At 40.3% G+C, this 17626-nt stretch overlaps 1 protein-coding gene across 1 annotated transcript in view; it reads left to right on the forward strand.

The window, feature by feature from the left end:
* Nucleotides 1-7878: 7878 nt before the first annotated feature.
* The window catches only part of LOC133401584 (inactive phospholipase C-like protein 2), a 32830-nt gene continuing 23082 nt past the window's right edge, over nucleotides 7879-17626 (forward strand). The window contains exon 1 of the mRNA XM_061674759.1: nucleotides 7879-8282. Within this exon, the coding sequence (XP_061530743.1) occupies nucleotides 8067-8282 (216 nt within the window). The 5' untranslated portion in view covers nucleotides 7879-8066. The remainder of the gene's footprint in view (nucleotides 8283-17626) is intronic.

Below are 17626 nucleotides of genomic sequence, written 5' to 3' on the forward strand. Positions count from 1 at the left end.
CCATCCGAACCTCGCACTGTTTTCTAGTGGTGTGCCATACTGCAAGATTACGTATCGATCACATATTAGGTGCAATGGTGCCTTGAGATAGTTCAATTTGGTCTGTGACCACGTCAATAACTCAAAACTCAAAAAATAGCAATTGAACATATAAAACAACATACAGTAATGACATGATTAAAGATAATTTTTTGTCACTTTTCTTTTGCTTCATTTCAGTGGCTATTGTGCTGCTCCTTTTAGTGCGTGCACCTTGGCCACCTGGGGGCAGTATAATACAGACATACTGACACTTTATGTTTCATGGAGACGTCTCAGCTCCTCAGTAAGCAGCAGAAGTATTAGTCATTATTCACAGAGGATAAAGAATATATGGCTGTGGATATTGTTATATTACCTGCATATGTGTGTTGCTCTGGTGTTTGTGTTTAAATATCCTTTGTTGAAAGGGTTATAAATCTCAACAGAGATGCTATTCATCAGCCCGTCTATAGTGTTTTTCATTGTGCGTTAGCTCGCGAAAGGCCAAATAGTTTGCTTTTAAATGCACTACATGTAATTCTCTTTGTTTTCTATTTTGTTTGACAGTAAACTTCAACTGGTAGTGGCAACAAACAGCTTAAAGCGTCTTTTCTGAAGAATTGTTCACTATCTGCCAAACTGCTGCTTGTTTTGAAGTGAGCCGAGTACACTGCCATCATACAGCGCTTGTATCTTTTCATAAAAAAAGAAAAGAAAAGAAAAAGAAAAAAATGCTCATAGGTCAAAGCGGTCGGGTCCCTCGTATCTCAAGGCACCACTGTATTGTTCTTAGTGAGGAAAACAACAAGTTGCATTAATCAACAACAAAGCAGCATGTTTGAACACACTCTAAATGAACAAACAAGATGCCTATTGTGCCTTGAGAGAGTAAAAAGATAAGCTTGCCAAAAGCTTCTTTTTCACACTGTCAGCTTGTTAAAATGAAAATAGAAATAAGTGACATGAAGGTCCACTCTCAACATTTCACTCGATAAAACGAGAGATATGGATTAGTCCCACCTGGTCTTGTTTGTTCACATTTTAATGGGGATGGATGTGTGTTTAAAAAAATTATGACTCACGGTGTTAGGTATAGCAGCAATTTACCACTTTATCGTCATCATAGTGGAGCATTCAAATGTAACACTCCTAAAAGTGGTACAATTTGGAGTTAAACCAACATGCTGAAAAATTCAAAACAGAATGTGATCTCAGCAAATCTTGTGCTTGACACATTGAAATGCATAAAAACACACGCTTTAAAATATGTCATGCCATCTGTTCTCACTCTCTCACAGTTCTTCAAATAAGAGGCATAACGTCAACCATATAACAAAAGTCCGCTAACTCCAACCTCTGTACAAGACTGCAAATATATAATAAGACAAAAACATTTTTGTCTTGAACCGCCGTATTTTGCAGTCCTGCACAGATCAAAGAGCAGCAAGCAGTGATGTCTTTTTTCTTCTGAGGCCTGTTAATAATAAAAAGTTCAGAGTGAGTCTGTTGTTTTTTATATGTTGCTATCCTAACAAAACAAAAACAAAAAACAAAAAACAAAAAAAAAGTGCCACTTCCCAGTAAGTAAACACATGCATTGGTGTAAATTTAGAAATTACAATATTTTGAAAAAAAATCTAGAATAGTTCAACGTTGGCGGCACGGTGAACGACTGGTTAGAGCGTCTGCCTCACAGTTCTGAGGACCGGGGTTCAATCCCCGGCCCCGCCTGTGTGGAGTTTGCATGTTCTCCCCGTGCCTGCGTGGGTTTTCTCCGGGAACTCCGGTTTCCTCCCACATCCCAAAAACATGCATTCATTGGAGACTCTAAATTGCCCGTAGGTGTAAATGTGAGTGCGAATGGTTGTTTGTTTGCATGTGCCCTGCGATTGGCTGGCAACCAGTTCAGGGTGCACCCCGCCTCCTGCCCGATGATACCTGGGATAGGCTGCAGCACGCCCGCGACCCTAGTGAGGAGAAGCGGCTCAGAGAATGGATGGATGGATGGATGGCTAGTTCGACGTTCAGTATTGTAGAGCATTGCCAAACCATTCGCGTTCGTGAGGACAAGCTTAACGGCCACTATGACGATGAGATTATTTCCCAGCAAATAATTTGAGCAAATTTATTATTTGATACATGTATATCAAACGTGTTGCCCTTTGCCTTATTCAGTACCCAAAAAGTAGCTCTGAGTTTTAAAAAGGGGTGGTGACTCATGGCATAGCTATTACACTAAATATAAACCTTCAAACAACTGCTACTTTAAAACACACGGAGCAGCAACACATACAAACAGAGTCCATTGGAACATAGTATATTATTTGTTACGGCTGCGTCAAACACAATATATTTGGACACCAAAGCAAAATATCAGAAGATGCAGGTTTACAGACTTTATTCAACAAAGGGAGCACGCTGATGTGAAAAAAACAACTATTAACAGAAAGTGACGTGACAGAAGGTCAACGTGAAAACCATCTAGTGGACCGATACCTAAATAAGGACGGTGGACGGGGGCCACAGGAGGAAAACACTAAAGGAAACTAGGAAAACAAACGTTAACCTACACAAGGAAGAGAAGCAAGAACAGAAGAACACAGTAGGACTTACTAGAAAAAGAGCAGACGAAAATAGCTCCTGGCAGGACGGAATGACCGTACAAATGTACCACTGAGATCGTTCCTATGGCAGGAAGATGAAACACAGCATCACCACAAATGCATTCAACTTTACTTTGTGGCATTAAAAAAACTCTAACATTCAATATTGTTTACTTATTCATCATCATTAAAAATTGTCTATGTTGTTAAGAAACCTCCTGTGATTCCAGTTAGAGTCTGGAGTATTTCTATATTCTGTTTTTATTATGTTTCTTTTTTTGAATTATTTTTTTGTATTAAATATTAATACATTGTTTCATTAAAATAAGAAAAATGTATTAAAATTAATACAATAAATAAAAATGAATAATTGGAGGATTAGGGTTCCTTGTTCCTATATTCTATTCACATTGTCTTTTTATAAAATTACTTTATTAATTAAATATTTAACATCATTTCAATTAAAATAAGAAAATTAAATTTAAACTCTAATAATAAATTTAAACTCTAATAACAAAGATTTAAAAAATAGGAGGAATTGGGTTCCTAGTTCCTTATATAAGTTTTCCTTTTTTAATTAATATAGTGATTAAATATTAAAACAAGTTCAAAATAGGGTCATCAAATCAAATAAATAAATGATAAAGATCATAGTAAATATTAATTATAAGCAAGCAGATAAAAGTATTAGGATCAGGGTTAATGGTTCCCATATTCTATTCACATTATTTTCTTAATGAATTTATTATTGAAAAAATTATAATCTAAATATGGAAATTATTTTTTTAAAATAAATTAATTACATTGCTCATAATACATATTTATAAATGTTAAGCAAGATGACTAAAAAAAATCAGAGGACTAGGCTTTCTAGTTTCGAGGAACTAGAAAGTTTGTAATTACATTATTTTACCCATCCATTTTCCGGTTCAATGCATGTATCAAATTTGTTTTGATAGATAAATATGAATTTGAATATATATCCATCCGTCCTTTTCCCGTGCCGGTTCCTCACTAGGGTCACGGGCGTGCTGGAGCCTATCCCAGCTGACTGCGGGTGAGTGGCAGGGCACACCCTGAAGTGGTCGCTACCGAATCGCAGGGCACATATAAACAAATAAACATTCAGAACTAGGGGCAATTAAGAGTCTTCAATTGACCTACCATGCATGTTTTTGGGATGTGGGAGGAAACCAAAGTACCCGGAGAAAACCCACGCAGGCATTGGGAGAACATGCAAACTCCACATAGGCGAGGCCGGATTTGAATCCGGGTCCTCAGAACTTTGAGACGGATGTGCTAACCAGTCGTCCACCATCCCACTGCATTGTTTTGTAATTAATGAATTCATTGAATTAAGATTTAGCATCCAACTATCCATCCATTTTCCATCCATCTTATCCTCACTTTCAGACTGAATTGTAAAACAAAAATCTGATCATGTAGACGTCACTAACACTCTTCAACCGGCAGATGGCGCTGTTGCACAACTCCCAGCTCCCCGCCCGCTCTGCCAACAGTACCAACCATGTTACTGGATGTCAACCTGGGGTCTTGACATAAAAGTCATGCAGAGTTAACACCACGTCGTCTGATTGGACTCTAAATTGCCCGTAGGTGTGACTGTGTGTGCGAATGGTTGTTAGTTTGTATGTGCCCTGCGATTGGCTGGCAACCAGTTCAGGGTGTACCCCGCCTCCTGCCCTGATGATAGCTGGGATAGGATCCAGCACGCCTGCGACCCGAGTGAGGAGAAGCGGCTCAGAAAATGGATGGATGGATGGATGATATGTCTATATTATAAACTGTGTTTATATATTTCATATATGTGCCAATGGTTGTTTGTCTATGTGTGCCCCTGCGATCTCCTGGCGACCAGTTCAGGGAGTACCCCACCTCTCAGCAGGGATAGGCTCCAGCACGCCCCCGACCCTCGTGAGGATAAGCGATACGGAAAAATGGATGGATGGATATATTTTAAAATCCATATTTATTTATCGAAACAAATTTGATAAACAAGTGCACTGAACGTTGATAAGAAAACTAAGGGGCTGATCAAAAGTTTTGCACCTTCAAAGCCAATCAATAGTACCTTTTCAGTTATTGTATGAAAATGCTTTCGCTTACTTTTTCTCACTTTATTTCTGAAGTTACATGAAACAGACCTGTCACGAATACCACTTTGCATCCAGTAGTGCTGCAATTAGTAACCGAGTATTCTACAGGCAATTCTATCAATAATCAAGTATCCATCCATCCATCCATCCATCCATCCATCCATCCATCCATTTTCTGAGCCGCTTCTCCTCACTAGGGTCGCGGGCATCAAGTATACAGATAAAATATATTTTTGCTTGGTTACAGAGCAATTATGACTACACAAGAGAAAATGAGACATTCTCACTTACTAACGACAGACAAATTGGTTTCCTCTTTTAGGTAACCAACTATTTTTCTTCAATTCACATTGTACATATAGCTGGAAACTGCATTTCCTTGTCTACGAACATTTCTAGTGAGGCAATTTCAAACACAAATATAAATAAGCATTTCTTGTGAGTATCAAAAACATAGGGCATTAATTTAAAAAAAAAAAAAAAGGAAAACACAAGTTTGTCATCTTGTTATAAAGGCACAATTTTATCCAACTGTGGTATCTCATTTGGAACACTTTGGGGCACTATGTTAAAATATCACGTCAAAAAGAGGCGAAGAAAGGGACACAAAGAAGAATGTAGTTTTATGCCAAATAGATGCTAGCTGTGTGCCGGTCGATCGGTAAATAAAGCGAATAATTGTTTTTTTTTACAATGATTAACGTCCTTTTTGTGACGTTAATTGTCGGTGTCGTTTCCTTGCATGTTAACAGTGGTTCTTGGAATGTATACTTTATTTAGCTGTCACATTTCTTGCTGATTTTTGTTCTACATTTTTGTTGTTGTTTGCTTTTCATAAAACCATTACTTTTGGTAGTGTGTGAAAGAATGACCTCTTGGTAAATTCCTATACAAAAGTCTGCCCATCAGGGTGTAAGCTATTTAAAGGTAATGACTATTAATTATAGTAGTATTAGCCTGGTACACTTTGATCTTAAAAATATTGAATAGGTTATGCAGCATTACATTGCGACTGACCTACATTCTTACAGCATGATAACAAGTGATACATATAACCATAGAAAGTGCTTCTCAAAGTAAACATTTTATTCAAGTCAACAGGGTCAAGTTCAAGTAAAATCACGAGTCATTGCTGTTTAAGTCCAACTCGAGTTGCAAGTCTTGCAACATATTGTCGAGTCTAAAGTCATGACTCGAGTCCACACCTCTGCAAAGTAGTAGTTCGTGCGCATGAAGTAGTAGTTACATCGTGGGAACGAAATAGTTTGCATGAAGTAGTTACATAAATAAATTATTTCTTTCCTTTGTTATGTCTGTTTGTTATGTCTTGCTCTGACACCTAACAATTCTAACAATAATGAGGTTTGATTTTCAGCACAACCTGTTATGCACAGGGCTCATACAGACGTTTATTAAAAATTCATTTTTTAATGTCAATATTTTTTTCCCATTCCCATGAGATTAGTGACAACATAGATGATGGTGGTGTTTCATACCGTATCTGATTCGTAACAGACAGTGATACGTTACATTGTAATATTGATATTTTGTCCCTCCTCTTAAAATAAGATTTTTTTTTTTTACACCCAATTAAAAAGATTGTTTCTGAAAAATAAAACTCCTAATCCTGAAATTTTGAAATTTGATCCTGGTGCATCGATACCGTATTGTGACAGACAACAACACGATACATGGTGATATCGTTATTTTGTCCCACGCTCTTAAAAAGAGTGGATGTTTTTTGTTTGTTTCCATCATACAGGAACAACATTGAGGTTTGATGCTGGTGTAAAAGAAAATACAAATCAATGCTGCTGTAGCGATACTGTACTGAGACAGACAACGACACGATGCATCGTCGTTATTTTGTCCCACACTCTTAAAATGAGCGATACATATATTTTTTGGTTTCCATCACAAAGCGACAATACCGACATTTGATCTGGTGTATTTATACCGTGTTGTGATTGCAATATTTTGTCCCATCCATCCATCCATTTTCTGAGTCACTTATCCTCACTCGGGTTGCGGGAGTGCTGGAGCCTATCCCAGGTATCATCGGGCAGGAGGCGGGGTACACCCTGAACTGGTTGCCAGCCAATCGCAGGGCACATACAAACAAACAATCATTCGCACTCACATTCACACCTATGGGCAATTTAGAGTCTTCAATTAACCTACCATGTTTTTGGGATGTGGGAGGAAACCGGAGTGCCCGGGGAAAACCCACGCAGGCACGGGGAGAACATGCAAACTCCACACAGGCGGGGCTGGGGATTGAACCCGGGTAACAGCCATGATAAATGGCAAAATCTAAAAAGAAGAAAAATGACAGAAGTAAAATGGAAATAATGACTGACGAATGAAATATCAAAATATCGACATTTGAGATGGTGACAAAAAACAACAACTTTGATGTGCGTGTGTGACATGTATTATGACTCGACAAACATCACTCTTCATTACTATTCAATGCGGCGTCTTCTCTATTTGCTATGACACTTAAAAAAGACGAAAGAGCAATTGCAGTCATAATAATGAGTTTTGATTGACAGCACATCCTGTTTTTGCCCGGCGCGCGTTCACGAGGCGGCACAACTTGTGTGCGCGTGTACGTATGATTGGGGTAGTCGCGGCTTGAACGTCCCATCTGCTGCTCGCACATTTGTTGTACACCGAAAGAAGGAAGGTCTCCTCCCCCGGTGGTGCTGCTGGCGGAGGTGGTGGTGGGCTCCCTTTCTTTTTTGAGGGCCCTCCAAAGTTTTCAAGTAAAGTTGGTGTCCCCAGCCGGCTGGCTGGGTAGCTGGCTAGGTGGCTATCTGGAGCTAACTAGCCGGAGCAGCTGTGAACTCACCGACCGCCCCCCCCTCCCACTCCCACCCACACCCCCCGCACCCCCCTACACGGGACAGCCACAACGCCGCTGACGAAGCGGAGCTCCCCCGGTGACTATAACCGCGGGGAGGTTAGCCGTTAAAAGCGGCACGTATCCACCCGTCTGGTTTGTATTTTGGCTCAATAGCTCGCTACATGCTGGGTCCGATGTCACGGTGTCGCGTGCCGACACCGCCAGTGGTTCCTCCGCCGTCGCCTCGCGTTCACGCCTCCGCTCCGAGCACCCGGCGGCGGATGATCGAGAAGCAGCACCCCGCGGGGATGTACCAAAGCAGGAAATTGGACTAAATCCGAACCAGGAGGATTTTTGGAACCGTGTGTGTGTGAGCGAACAGAGGGAGAGAGAGAGAGAGAAAGAGAGAGAGAGAGTGAGAGTGTGAGTGTGTGTGCGTGCGTGCGTGCGTGTGTGTGTGTGTGCGCGCGCGCGCCCATGGCGGAGTTCGAAGAGGACGGGGCCAGCCTGCTGGATCACGCGGTGGGCGTGCAGGCGGCGGCGAAGACGCCCGGCGAGGGCTCGGTGTCGAACGGCGACTGTGGAATGTGTGAAGACAACATGGTCGGCCAAGGTGGCGGCGGCAGGGGCGTGGAAGCCTTCGTCGAGCCCGACAACAAGGCGGACATGCCCCGTAGGAGCAGCATCATCAAGGTGGGTAGAAATATGGAAGTCAGCCTCCACCTGTGCTCCAGGAAAACCTTTTTGATCATTTCCACTAATGACTTTTATACTAACACATACCCATGAGCATGACACCTTGAATGGCTTCTTTGCACCAGTAAGTACAATGTGTACTTTTAACTATTTTGCAAACATTAGTCAAATTTCATCTTGCCTAACAGGTAGCAAAGATGATGACAGCACACACAAGTCCAGCCTCTCGCATGTCGAAACCCGCTGAAAACGATTCCACCAACCAGTAATGATGTTTTGTTCTACTGTTGCCACAATACTCGGCTTCAAATGAGATACATGGAAAAGTGACTTGTTCAGGGGCGGCCCATGCATTTGGTACCTTGGATTTAGACGACCTCTTGCCCATCTCAATAGTACCACTATCTCGTCGCAAACCATCAGTACTACATACTCTCCAAGACACTGATTATTAAATGTAATAATGTGTAAAGATCGCTGCAGGTGTGTTTTGCTACTCGAACATGGCTGTAACAAGTTTTTCGCTGACCAACCAACTAGAGGATGCAAAAATGTGATGTCACCAAGGGGCCACCTGGTTGGCCCTGTGAGGATGATTTTGAAAACAGTCCCATTGCTAATGTAGTTGAAATCACATGGGTCAGTACTACTGATTGTGAAGAACATGGGCAAATTAGATTGAGGCACACACACAGACACACACACACACACACACACACACACACGCACACGCATTGAGGCTGAAATCTGATTTGACAGTTTTGGTTGTAAATGTAGGTAAGGGCTTCTACTGTACCTACGATCAAGGCATGTTCCTGAAGGCTGTTTGTCTCTTGAATTATTCCTAAGCCGGAAGGGTTTTGTTATATATAAACACAAAACACCAGTATTTTTTCATGGCTAAAATTGAGGCAGAGGTAGTACCATTGTGATCATTCAGGAATGGTAAATTTGCAGCTCTTTCCTTCTGCCATGGTTTTAGGAACAACCTCCAACTGTTTCTGATGCAGCGCCATCTGCAATTGCAGTTAAAAATGACACCCACCTCGTGAAGCAATGTTTAGTTTTCCTGATGGTCAAAAGTTTCAGGGCCAGATCTGGTGGTCTACAAATTTTATATCTCGGTAAAACCTTGACAGAGGAGTTACAAACAGGTTGAGCACAAGCAAACAGTTGTTACCAAACTAATGCTGCAGCGATGGTGCGGTGTGCATTTGGCGCAGTACAACTCGTGGAAGTATTGCGAACAAAAATTTTGCTAACACGGCAGTCCGTATGTCCGAATGTTCGAAATCTGAATGTTTGTAAGTAGGGCACTGTCTTTTTGTTTGTTGTTGGAGTGCTTGCCCATCAAGTGTGAAATTCGACAACAAAATAAAATTTTCTTTATTTTCGTAAAGGCATTTGTGAGCTTGCCCTTCTCAATTTGCTGAAACGGCAAGTCAAATTTACGCTATATTAAATAATAAAAGCTCCTCGAGCAAGTTTCTCCGCCCAACGACTTGGCAGCTAGGGTGAGTAAAGATTGAGCTATTTGTAAGCGATTGCCAGAGTCCGTAGAGCTGCATTGAGTTTTGTTGGCTGTAGAGATTAGCATTAATGAACAGCATTAGGCTTCTGATAACCGGCACGTACCAATTGGTAGGTCGGTGAAGTCGTCGACACAGTGGGTGGGTGGGTGTTTGTTGTTTGGCGACCTGTACAGTACGCTGCATCGGCACGCCAGTTGACAGTGTGTGAAGTGTAATAATTTTGATGTTAAGTCATCTGTGAACTGTTTTTAATTGTGAAACAAATGCACAATATGTCTCCTTTTAATGTGCTTTTCATCTGACTAAACTTCATGCGAGAATTGCATGAATTTGTGCATAATACTCGTGTGTGTGTGTGTGTGTGTGGTTTCACTCGCTTGGTTCATCATGTAGTGTTGGCGGAGGGTTAATAACTGAGCTCAGTAAAAGGAACTTTGGCCAATGTCTGTTTATCCATCCCAGATTTGCAAAATGTTCTCTTACAAGTCAACTTCAAACTCTCTTCTGGTCATGTGATGTCTCTCTTTTGGTTGTTATGAGAGGGGGTGCCACGTCAAATGGCTACATGACAGTAGGTACAGGGTGTAAAAATTAATTAACTGTGCGGAATTGCAGTTCAGGCGAGAGATTTAGTAATCGATTAGTTGAACATTCATCTTCTCCTGTAGCCCATCCGGATGACAACCATGCGTGTTATATTTAAGGTTTCCTGTGTTTTACACTGACATACTTTATGAAAAACATACCACAAACGATGGTTTACGGCATCATTCATCTCCAAATAAAACTCCCTGAAAACATGGGAGTTTGTAAGTTTTCCTGACAAATTAATAACTTATTCACTACCAGCTGTTTTCAAAGCCCCATTTTGCCAGTTATAGAGAATTTTGACTGATCTTTCAAGACTCACTGAATACTGTGTTCTGTGACTTGGCCTTTCACAAAAGCAGATTTTTTAGGGTGATATATTTCCCCCCAAACTCACGATAAACAATAGTATCTTTTTTTTTTTAATGCCACTGACATAATATAAGAGCATAATAATTCAAGTACATCCTTTTTAAGAACAATTCACTTTTAATTTGAAAGACTATTGAACATTGGCATTGAAATGTAGAACAATAAATAAAATATCTTAGATAAATAAAAAAAATAAAAAAGTCTGTCCACACGCTGGCTGTCACGTCTTGAGTTTTTTTTCTTCTTTCTTTCCCCTCGCTCTCCCGCCTTCTCTCTTTGACGTCCGAGCACTCACGTCCGACAACTAGGCCCCCCTCAAGCGGCCACACCAGCACAAAGCCCCGGTCCACACGTTGGCTGTCAAGTCGGACTCTTCCCCCCACGGACCCTATCCCCTCCTGGCGCTATCACCTTTCTCACCGTGACATCACAGCCAGCCTGAAGCGCCTGTCCACACACAAGCTGTCACGTTGGACCCCCCCCCTATGCAATTGCGCCAGATAAACGCTTAGGTGAACAAAGGCGTTCAAGTTCTTTCATAGTTTGGGCCCGATTTTGCTGTGCCCCCCAAAAATCAGGTAAACTGTAATGGTGGTAATGCTATATCTCGATAATAGAGTATTCCATAGTTCTCAGTCTTGACACATTTTCAGTAATTATCTTCAAATGTGTATGTCTTTCGAAACAAATCTCTCAATTCACTTTACAGGTGTTTTAAAGCTAGAGTTTATGTAATTTCCCAATGAATTAATGGCCTGACTTGTATACAAATGACAGTTTATGTCGACGCCATAGAAATGGACGCTGAGCACTCCCTGTTCATGATTCTTTCATGTTAATTATTCTGGTGTGCTGCTACTGTCCACTTTGCTGCTGTTATAGGCCGGCGACTATATTGTTGAGATTCATTGAGGTAATATTGACATGAATATCGTGTAAAAGACCCAAAAAATCTCTTGCTGCCAGAGAATTTCCCAGGCTGGCAAAGTGCAGTTTAATCTCTGGTATTTACCGCCCCTGAGCTATATACTTTCTGAATGAATAATAGACCCACTTCATGGCCTCTTTTTTAATAATTTTTTTTAATTTTTATTTTTATTTTTTAAAAAAAGAGATGATTTTGACCACAAATTGACTCTGTTGCTGCTCTCATTCCAGTCCAGAAGTTTCCACGCGAAGCATCGACGGTCACTGCCACACATTCAAATGCCCTTTTTTTTTTTTTTTTTTTTAACCCTCCAAAGCTGCAATGCTCGGTGGCCTGAAAACAAAAAACAAAACAAGAGTCCCCTAATCACACAATACCATCGAGAGCCCCTGTGAATCTGCACGGGACATAATTGGTATGCATGATGAGTCAGTTTTGAAATCATGGCGTGCTTTTGTGGCCTTTTGCTTTGCCAACACAGATGGATAAACATTGCATGAGTCACTTCACGCCCAGCCATACTCAAATGTGACGTTAAAATGACATTAAGACAACACTTAAAGGAATAACAGCCTAAAAACTGACGCACGTCATTGTGTTATGTCAATCCATTGGTCAATACTTCAATTGTATTGTCCTCTGTCTTATTTCACGAGATAGGAGAACTACTATGCCCAATCCGTCTGATTTCAATACAGCTGTTTACGTACTAAAGTCATTTATAAAAAATTTTTTTTTCTGTGGTTACTGTTTCACCTGGTCAAGTAAAAGATACGGTGGATATAAAAAGGTATTTTTGGGTTCATGATGCTGCCACCACCATGCTTCACTGTAGGTGTGGTGTTCTTTTTGGTGATGAACAGTGTTGGTTGTGCCAAACACACTTTTTGGAACTATGGCCAAAATGTTAAACTGAGGTTTCATCAGACCATAACACATTTTCCCATGTGTTTGAGAGATTTTGTTATAGTCCATTTTAAATTGTACAGGTTATACAGCGTTTTGAAATAATCTTTTTTATGTCACTAAAACCTGGCACTTCAACATGGTTGTGTAGACTTTTTTATTATATCCACTGTGAATACAAAAAAAACATAAAACGTACAGGGTGACCATAAAGTCTTCTTTCTGACTGAAATTAATCCGAAACAAAATTTCATGAACCTGTATATTTCATTTACAATGAGATTAAAAACGTATCAATTGAATGAATAACATTGATGTAATGAACTGTTGTAATACATTTTTCAAATTGTAGAGAGACTTCATGGACACCCTTTATATAAGAGATGCATCCTTGAAAAAAATTTGCTCCATGTTGAAATCTGGATAATTTTGGTCTCTGGATAAATTGATGAACAATTAAAGGGGGAGTTTGCAGTGTTAAAACTGTCAGCACCATTTGGATGTAACTTCACTTCACTTATCCCTCTCAGCGTCGAGTCTCTTACTAAAACAGTGCTCCTCAATTGTGTACAAGACGTGCACTGTACGTAAAGTGCACTGTAAACAAGCTGACGTAAGCCATGGCTGCTACATTGGTAGCATGACTTATTCGTAATGGAGTGTTTCTTCACTAAATGGTATTACTTTAAAGTTTTATTTTGGGGAATGTATAATCATTTAAAAATCAAAAAGAGGTGACAAACTTACCCGTCGAGCAGAAATGTTGCTAATTGCTTGTTGCTCCTGAATCCTCTCACCTGCCTGAAGTCCAATCGCCCTCCTTCTGTTTGCTAGCCTTAGCAAGCCTAGTTGTTGCCAAATGAGGTGGATATACCACCATAGTTTCAGCAAAGCTCCTGAAGCCCAACGTAACAGGTCAGCGTGAGACTGTGTGGGGGTGTGCCCGCGACGAGTGTGCTTGCTAACTGCGTGGCAAATGATTGACACCTTGTGAGTCACACGTTCTGTCTCTCTTTGGCTGTTTTTCCTTTGGCTTTGGTGGTTAAAATAAAGTAGAGGTACAAGATGGATTATTTATTTTGCTTTTTTCCCACAGATAATTTGCCATGTTGCTGTCAGGTTATGCTGACAGTTTTGACAAATCTGAAAAGTTTTTTTGTTGTTGTTTTGTTTTTGAAAATTATGAACTCCCTTTAATTTTCTTACTGTTTTAGATTAATTTTGGGTGGCAGAAATAGAAAATTCGTATTAGTGGTGAATGTTCGAAAATATTTGCTCCTTGGAAGAATCTGGATAGCTTCGGACACTGGATAGTGTAACAATTCCTATTTGTTTAAATTTTACATTCATTTTAGAGGGCAGACAATTGTAACTTTTTTTAAAAAACAATTCTTGCAAAACGGTGGGCGGAATTTCAAGCTCAACCACTTCACATTGAAATCCAAAAGCCAAGTGTCATATAACGGTAGCGTAAGCTTAAATCTTTTCTTTTTAGAAAATTGCGACTTGTAGCAGTTTTCATATTCAATTACGTAAGCCACCTGTCATGACATTAAAAATAAACTGAAATTAAAGTTTTGTGGTTCTAAATTTTCCATTGTAGATCCACACTATTCACTTTGTCTTTGTAGGTGTCAGTGTCACAATATTTACCGTGATAATTACAATCATCCACACCAAACCAAACACTGCAGGACATACTTCTTGTTTTCCTTTACACTGCAGCAAACCAGTCTGGCCTGAATTGCCCTATTCTTCTATTGTTTACTCGGGAGTTGTGAAGACAATTTAGCCTCCATCTATTTAAAAGCAACATCATCTCATTGATGAATTAAATCAACAAATGAACACATTGCTTTCACCTTGTGGGCTTTATGCTAGCCACTTGTGTCCACCTCACTTCCTTTTTATCAATTTTCTTTTAATAAATTTTCAAATGTAATGAAACTTCCAAAGGGTGGGGATTTTTGTCAGATTTTATTATTTACAACTTCAGCTCTTTAGCTATAACAATGATATCCTGTCTACATCAAATTGTACCTTTTGGCTCTATTGTGGCCACATAAAGCCAGTTGAAACCATGAATTTTTTTTTTTAAATTCCTTATTTACTTGATTGAATCATACAATTGAATTAAAACGTTTCATTCTAGACTTGAACATTTTAGTTTTTTGTCGTCTTCCCCCCCGTCCCGTCCCCCAGGTTATCAGGTTTTAAGCATAAGCAAGACTTAGCCGGCCAACTGTACCAATACAGTATATACAGTATGTTTATATTGTTTTAACATCATACTTAGTGGTATGAAAAAGCGTTTGCCCCCTTCCTGATTTCTTTTTTTGGATGTTTGTCATACTTAAATGTTTCCCATCTCCAACAAATTTAAATATTAGTCAAAGACGAAAAAATCCAAACCAACATGGCCCTGTGTGAAAAAGTGATTGCGCCCTAAACCTAATAACTGGTTGGCCCACCCTTAGCAGCAACAACTGTAATCAAGCGTTTGCCATAACTTGCAATGAGTCTCTTACAGCTCTGTGGGGGAATTTTGGCCCACTCAATCTTTGCAGAATTGTTGGAATTCAGCCACATCGGAGGGTTTTCAAGCCTTTTTAAAGTCATGGAGGAGCATCTCAGTAGGATTCAGGTCACTCCAAAGTCTTCATTTTGTTTTTATGCAACCATTCAGAGGTGGACTTGATTGTGTGTTTTGGATCATTGTCCTGCTGCGGAACCCAAGTTCGTTTCAGTTTCAGGTCACGAACTCATGGCCGGACATTCTCCTTCAGGACTTTTTGGTACACAGCGGACTTAATGGTTCCATTTATCACAGCAAGTCTTCCAGGTCCTGAAGTAGCAAAATACACCCACACCATCACACTACCACCACCATATTTTACTGCTGCTATGATGTTCTTGTTCTGAAATGTGGTGTTACATTTGCGCCAGATGTAATAGAACACACACCTTCCAAAAAGTTCAACCTTTGTCTTGTCAAACCACAGAGTATTTTCCCAAAAGCCTTGGGGATCATCAAAATGTCTTCTGGCAAAATTGAGATGAGCATTCATGTTCTTTTTGCGCAGCAGTGGTTTTTGTCTTGCAACTCTCCCATGCAGGCCATTTTGCCCAGTCTCTTTCTTATGGTGGAGTCATGAACACTGACCTTATCTGAATCAAGTGAGCCCTGGAGTTTTTTGGATGTTGTAGTGGGGTCTTTTGTGACTTCATGGATGAGTCGTCGCTGCGCTCTTGGGGTATTTTTAACCACTCCCCAACCATGCGTAGTTTTAAAGAATAAAAAATCATGACACATCTTAAAAAATGGACTAGGCTGAAAGTGTAGTGAAATTGAACAAGGCCTGAGGGTTAAATTTAAACATTCATTTCACTCCCGTGAAGTGATGATGGAGGATGTGGTGAGCAAAACGCAAACCGCGTTCTATAGTATCAATTCTGCAACAACAACAGGGGTGTGACTTCTGGACTGCATTTGTACACCACACGACTACAGCAAAAGACATAGTGTTTGCCGGCCCGGTGGCGTGTTTACTGTCTGCAGTGTGAAAAGATAGAACTGGTCCATCTGGCTGCCAGGGTTAAACACTTGCAAATTAGCAGGTGTTTGATCATGGCGATGGCCACCTTTGCATTTTTCATTCCTGCTCACAAGAGCATTTCAGAAAACAACTTATCTATTAAAGAATTTGAAAAGTGAATTAATGTGAACTAGGCACCCGTATTCAAGAGCTCTGCTGTTTGAGCGTTGTATTTTTTCTAAATTTGTTTTTGTCATTTGGTGTTTGTTGTCCCTTGTGTGGACTCGTGGTGGACTGTTTTCAGTCGCAGCGAGACATTAATTGAAGGAGAATGTCAGTGCGTGACTGTTGCATCTTATAGGCAAACAGGCTTACAGCAGCACCGTTCCTGATGATGGGAATTGCGGCTCTGTTTGACTGTGACCGCTTGTTGTTGACTGTGACCACTTCAAATACCAGTAAAATCCTCCATAACAAATAAAATCAGGAAAAAGACAATTGTTTTACTGCCCATACTGCTCTTTTCATGACTAATGTTCCCTTTGCAGTATTTAAGTCAAGTTTTTAGGGCATGTGACGCTGTTTGAAACGCCATGGTAATTTTGACGTGTTGACTTGGAGAACCTCTTGGAATTTTGGCCCCTATGAGCTCATTGGTGGAATTTATTTATTTATTTTTTTACTGACATTTTCCCCAATCAGAGAGCAGTTTCCCTCAGTAGCAGGGAAACGATAGGGTTGAGGAGATATGCAGTTAATGCTTTACTCGTTTACCCTTATTTGAAGAGAACATGATTTTTCACCATTTTTATGTCTCACTATATATAGTTGCCAATTTTTTTTTAATCATTTAAATTTGCCAGGGTTGTTAACATTCTCCTCTGGTATGTCCAGATGACATTTATTTGCGCTTTAGAGGGACTTTAATAGTTCTCTTAATCTCCCTCTTTGTTGATCAAGGGATATAAATCAAATGTTCATCGCTGGTAGCTCCCATCTCGCTTCCTTTTTCCCCCCACCTTTCCCATCATGAATGGGGTCTCATGCTGATGTTGATAAATGTCTACATTGAGCATTCATAAGCCAGTCACACAGCTGACGCTTGTCTCATCTCATGTGACCGTCACGTCCTGGCTCCGAGAAGACCAAGGTGTTTTGTTTATTCAGCACAAAAAGTTGTGTGTTTATTAATTTATTTCCAACCCCTAACTCTTGAGAGAGGGTCTCGTTGTCACTTCCTGTGTTCGGGCGTATGCCAGGTGTGGGAACCGCTGGCATGTTGGAGATGTTCTTACAACTGTTGCTGATGTGTGTGACTGTGTGTGTGTTTGTGTGTGTGTGTGTGTGTGCACATTGCTTATTCTTGCATCAGCTGGAGTGTTAACTGAGTTACACAAGTGTTCCTCGCCTCACCCTCTCGTTTCCTGGATTGCTCAAATGGCCCCCCGCCTTAGAAAAACTATTTGCATTAGAAAATTT

The sequence above is a fragment of the Phycodurus eques genome, chromosome 4 (genome assembly GCF_024500275.1).
Source record: "Phycodurus eques isolate BA_2022a chromosome 4, UOR_Pequ_1.1, whole genome shotgun sequence".
In the NCBI taxonomy this organism is placed as follows: domain Eukaryota; kingdom Metazoa; phylum Chordata; class Actinopteri; order Syngnathiformes; family Syngnathidae; genus Phycodurus; species Phycodurus eques.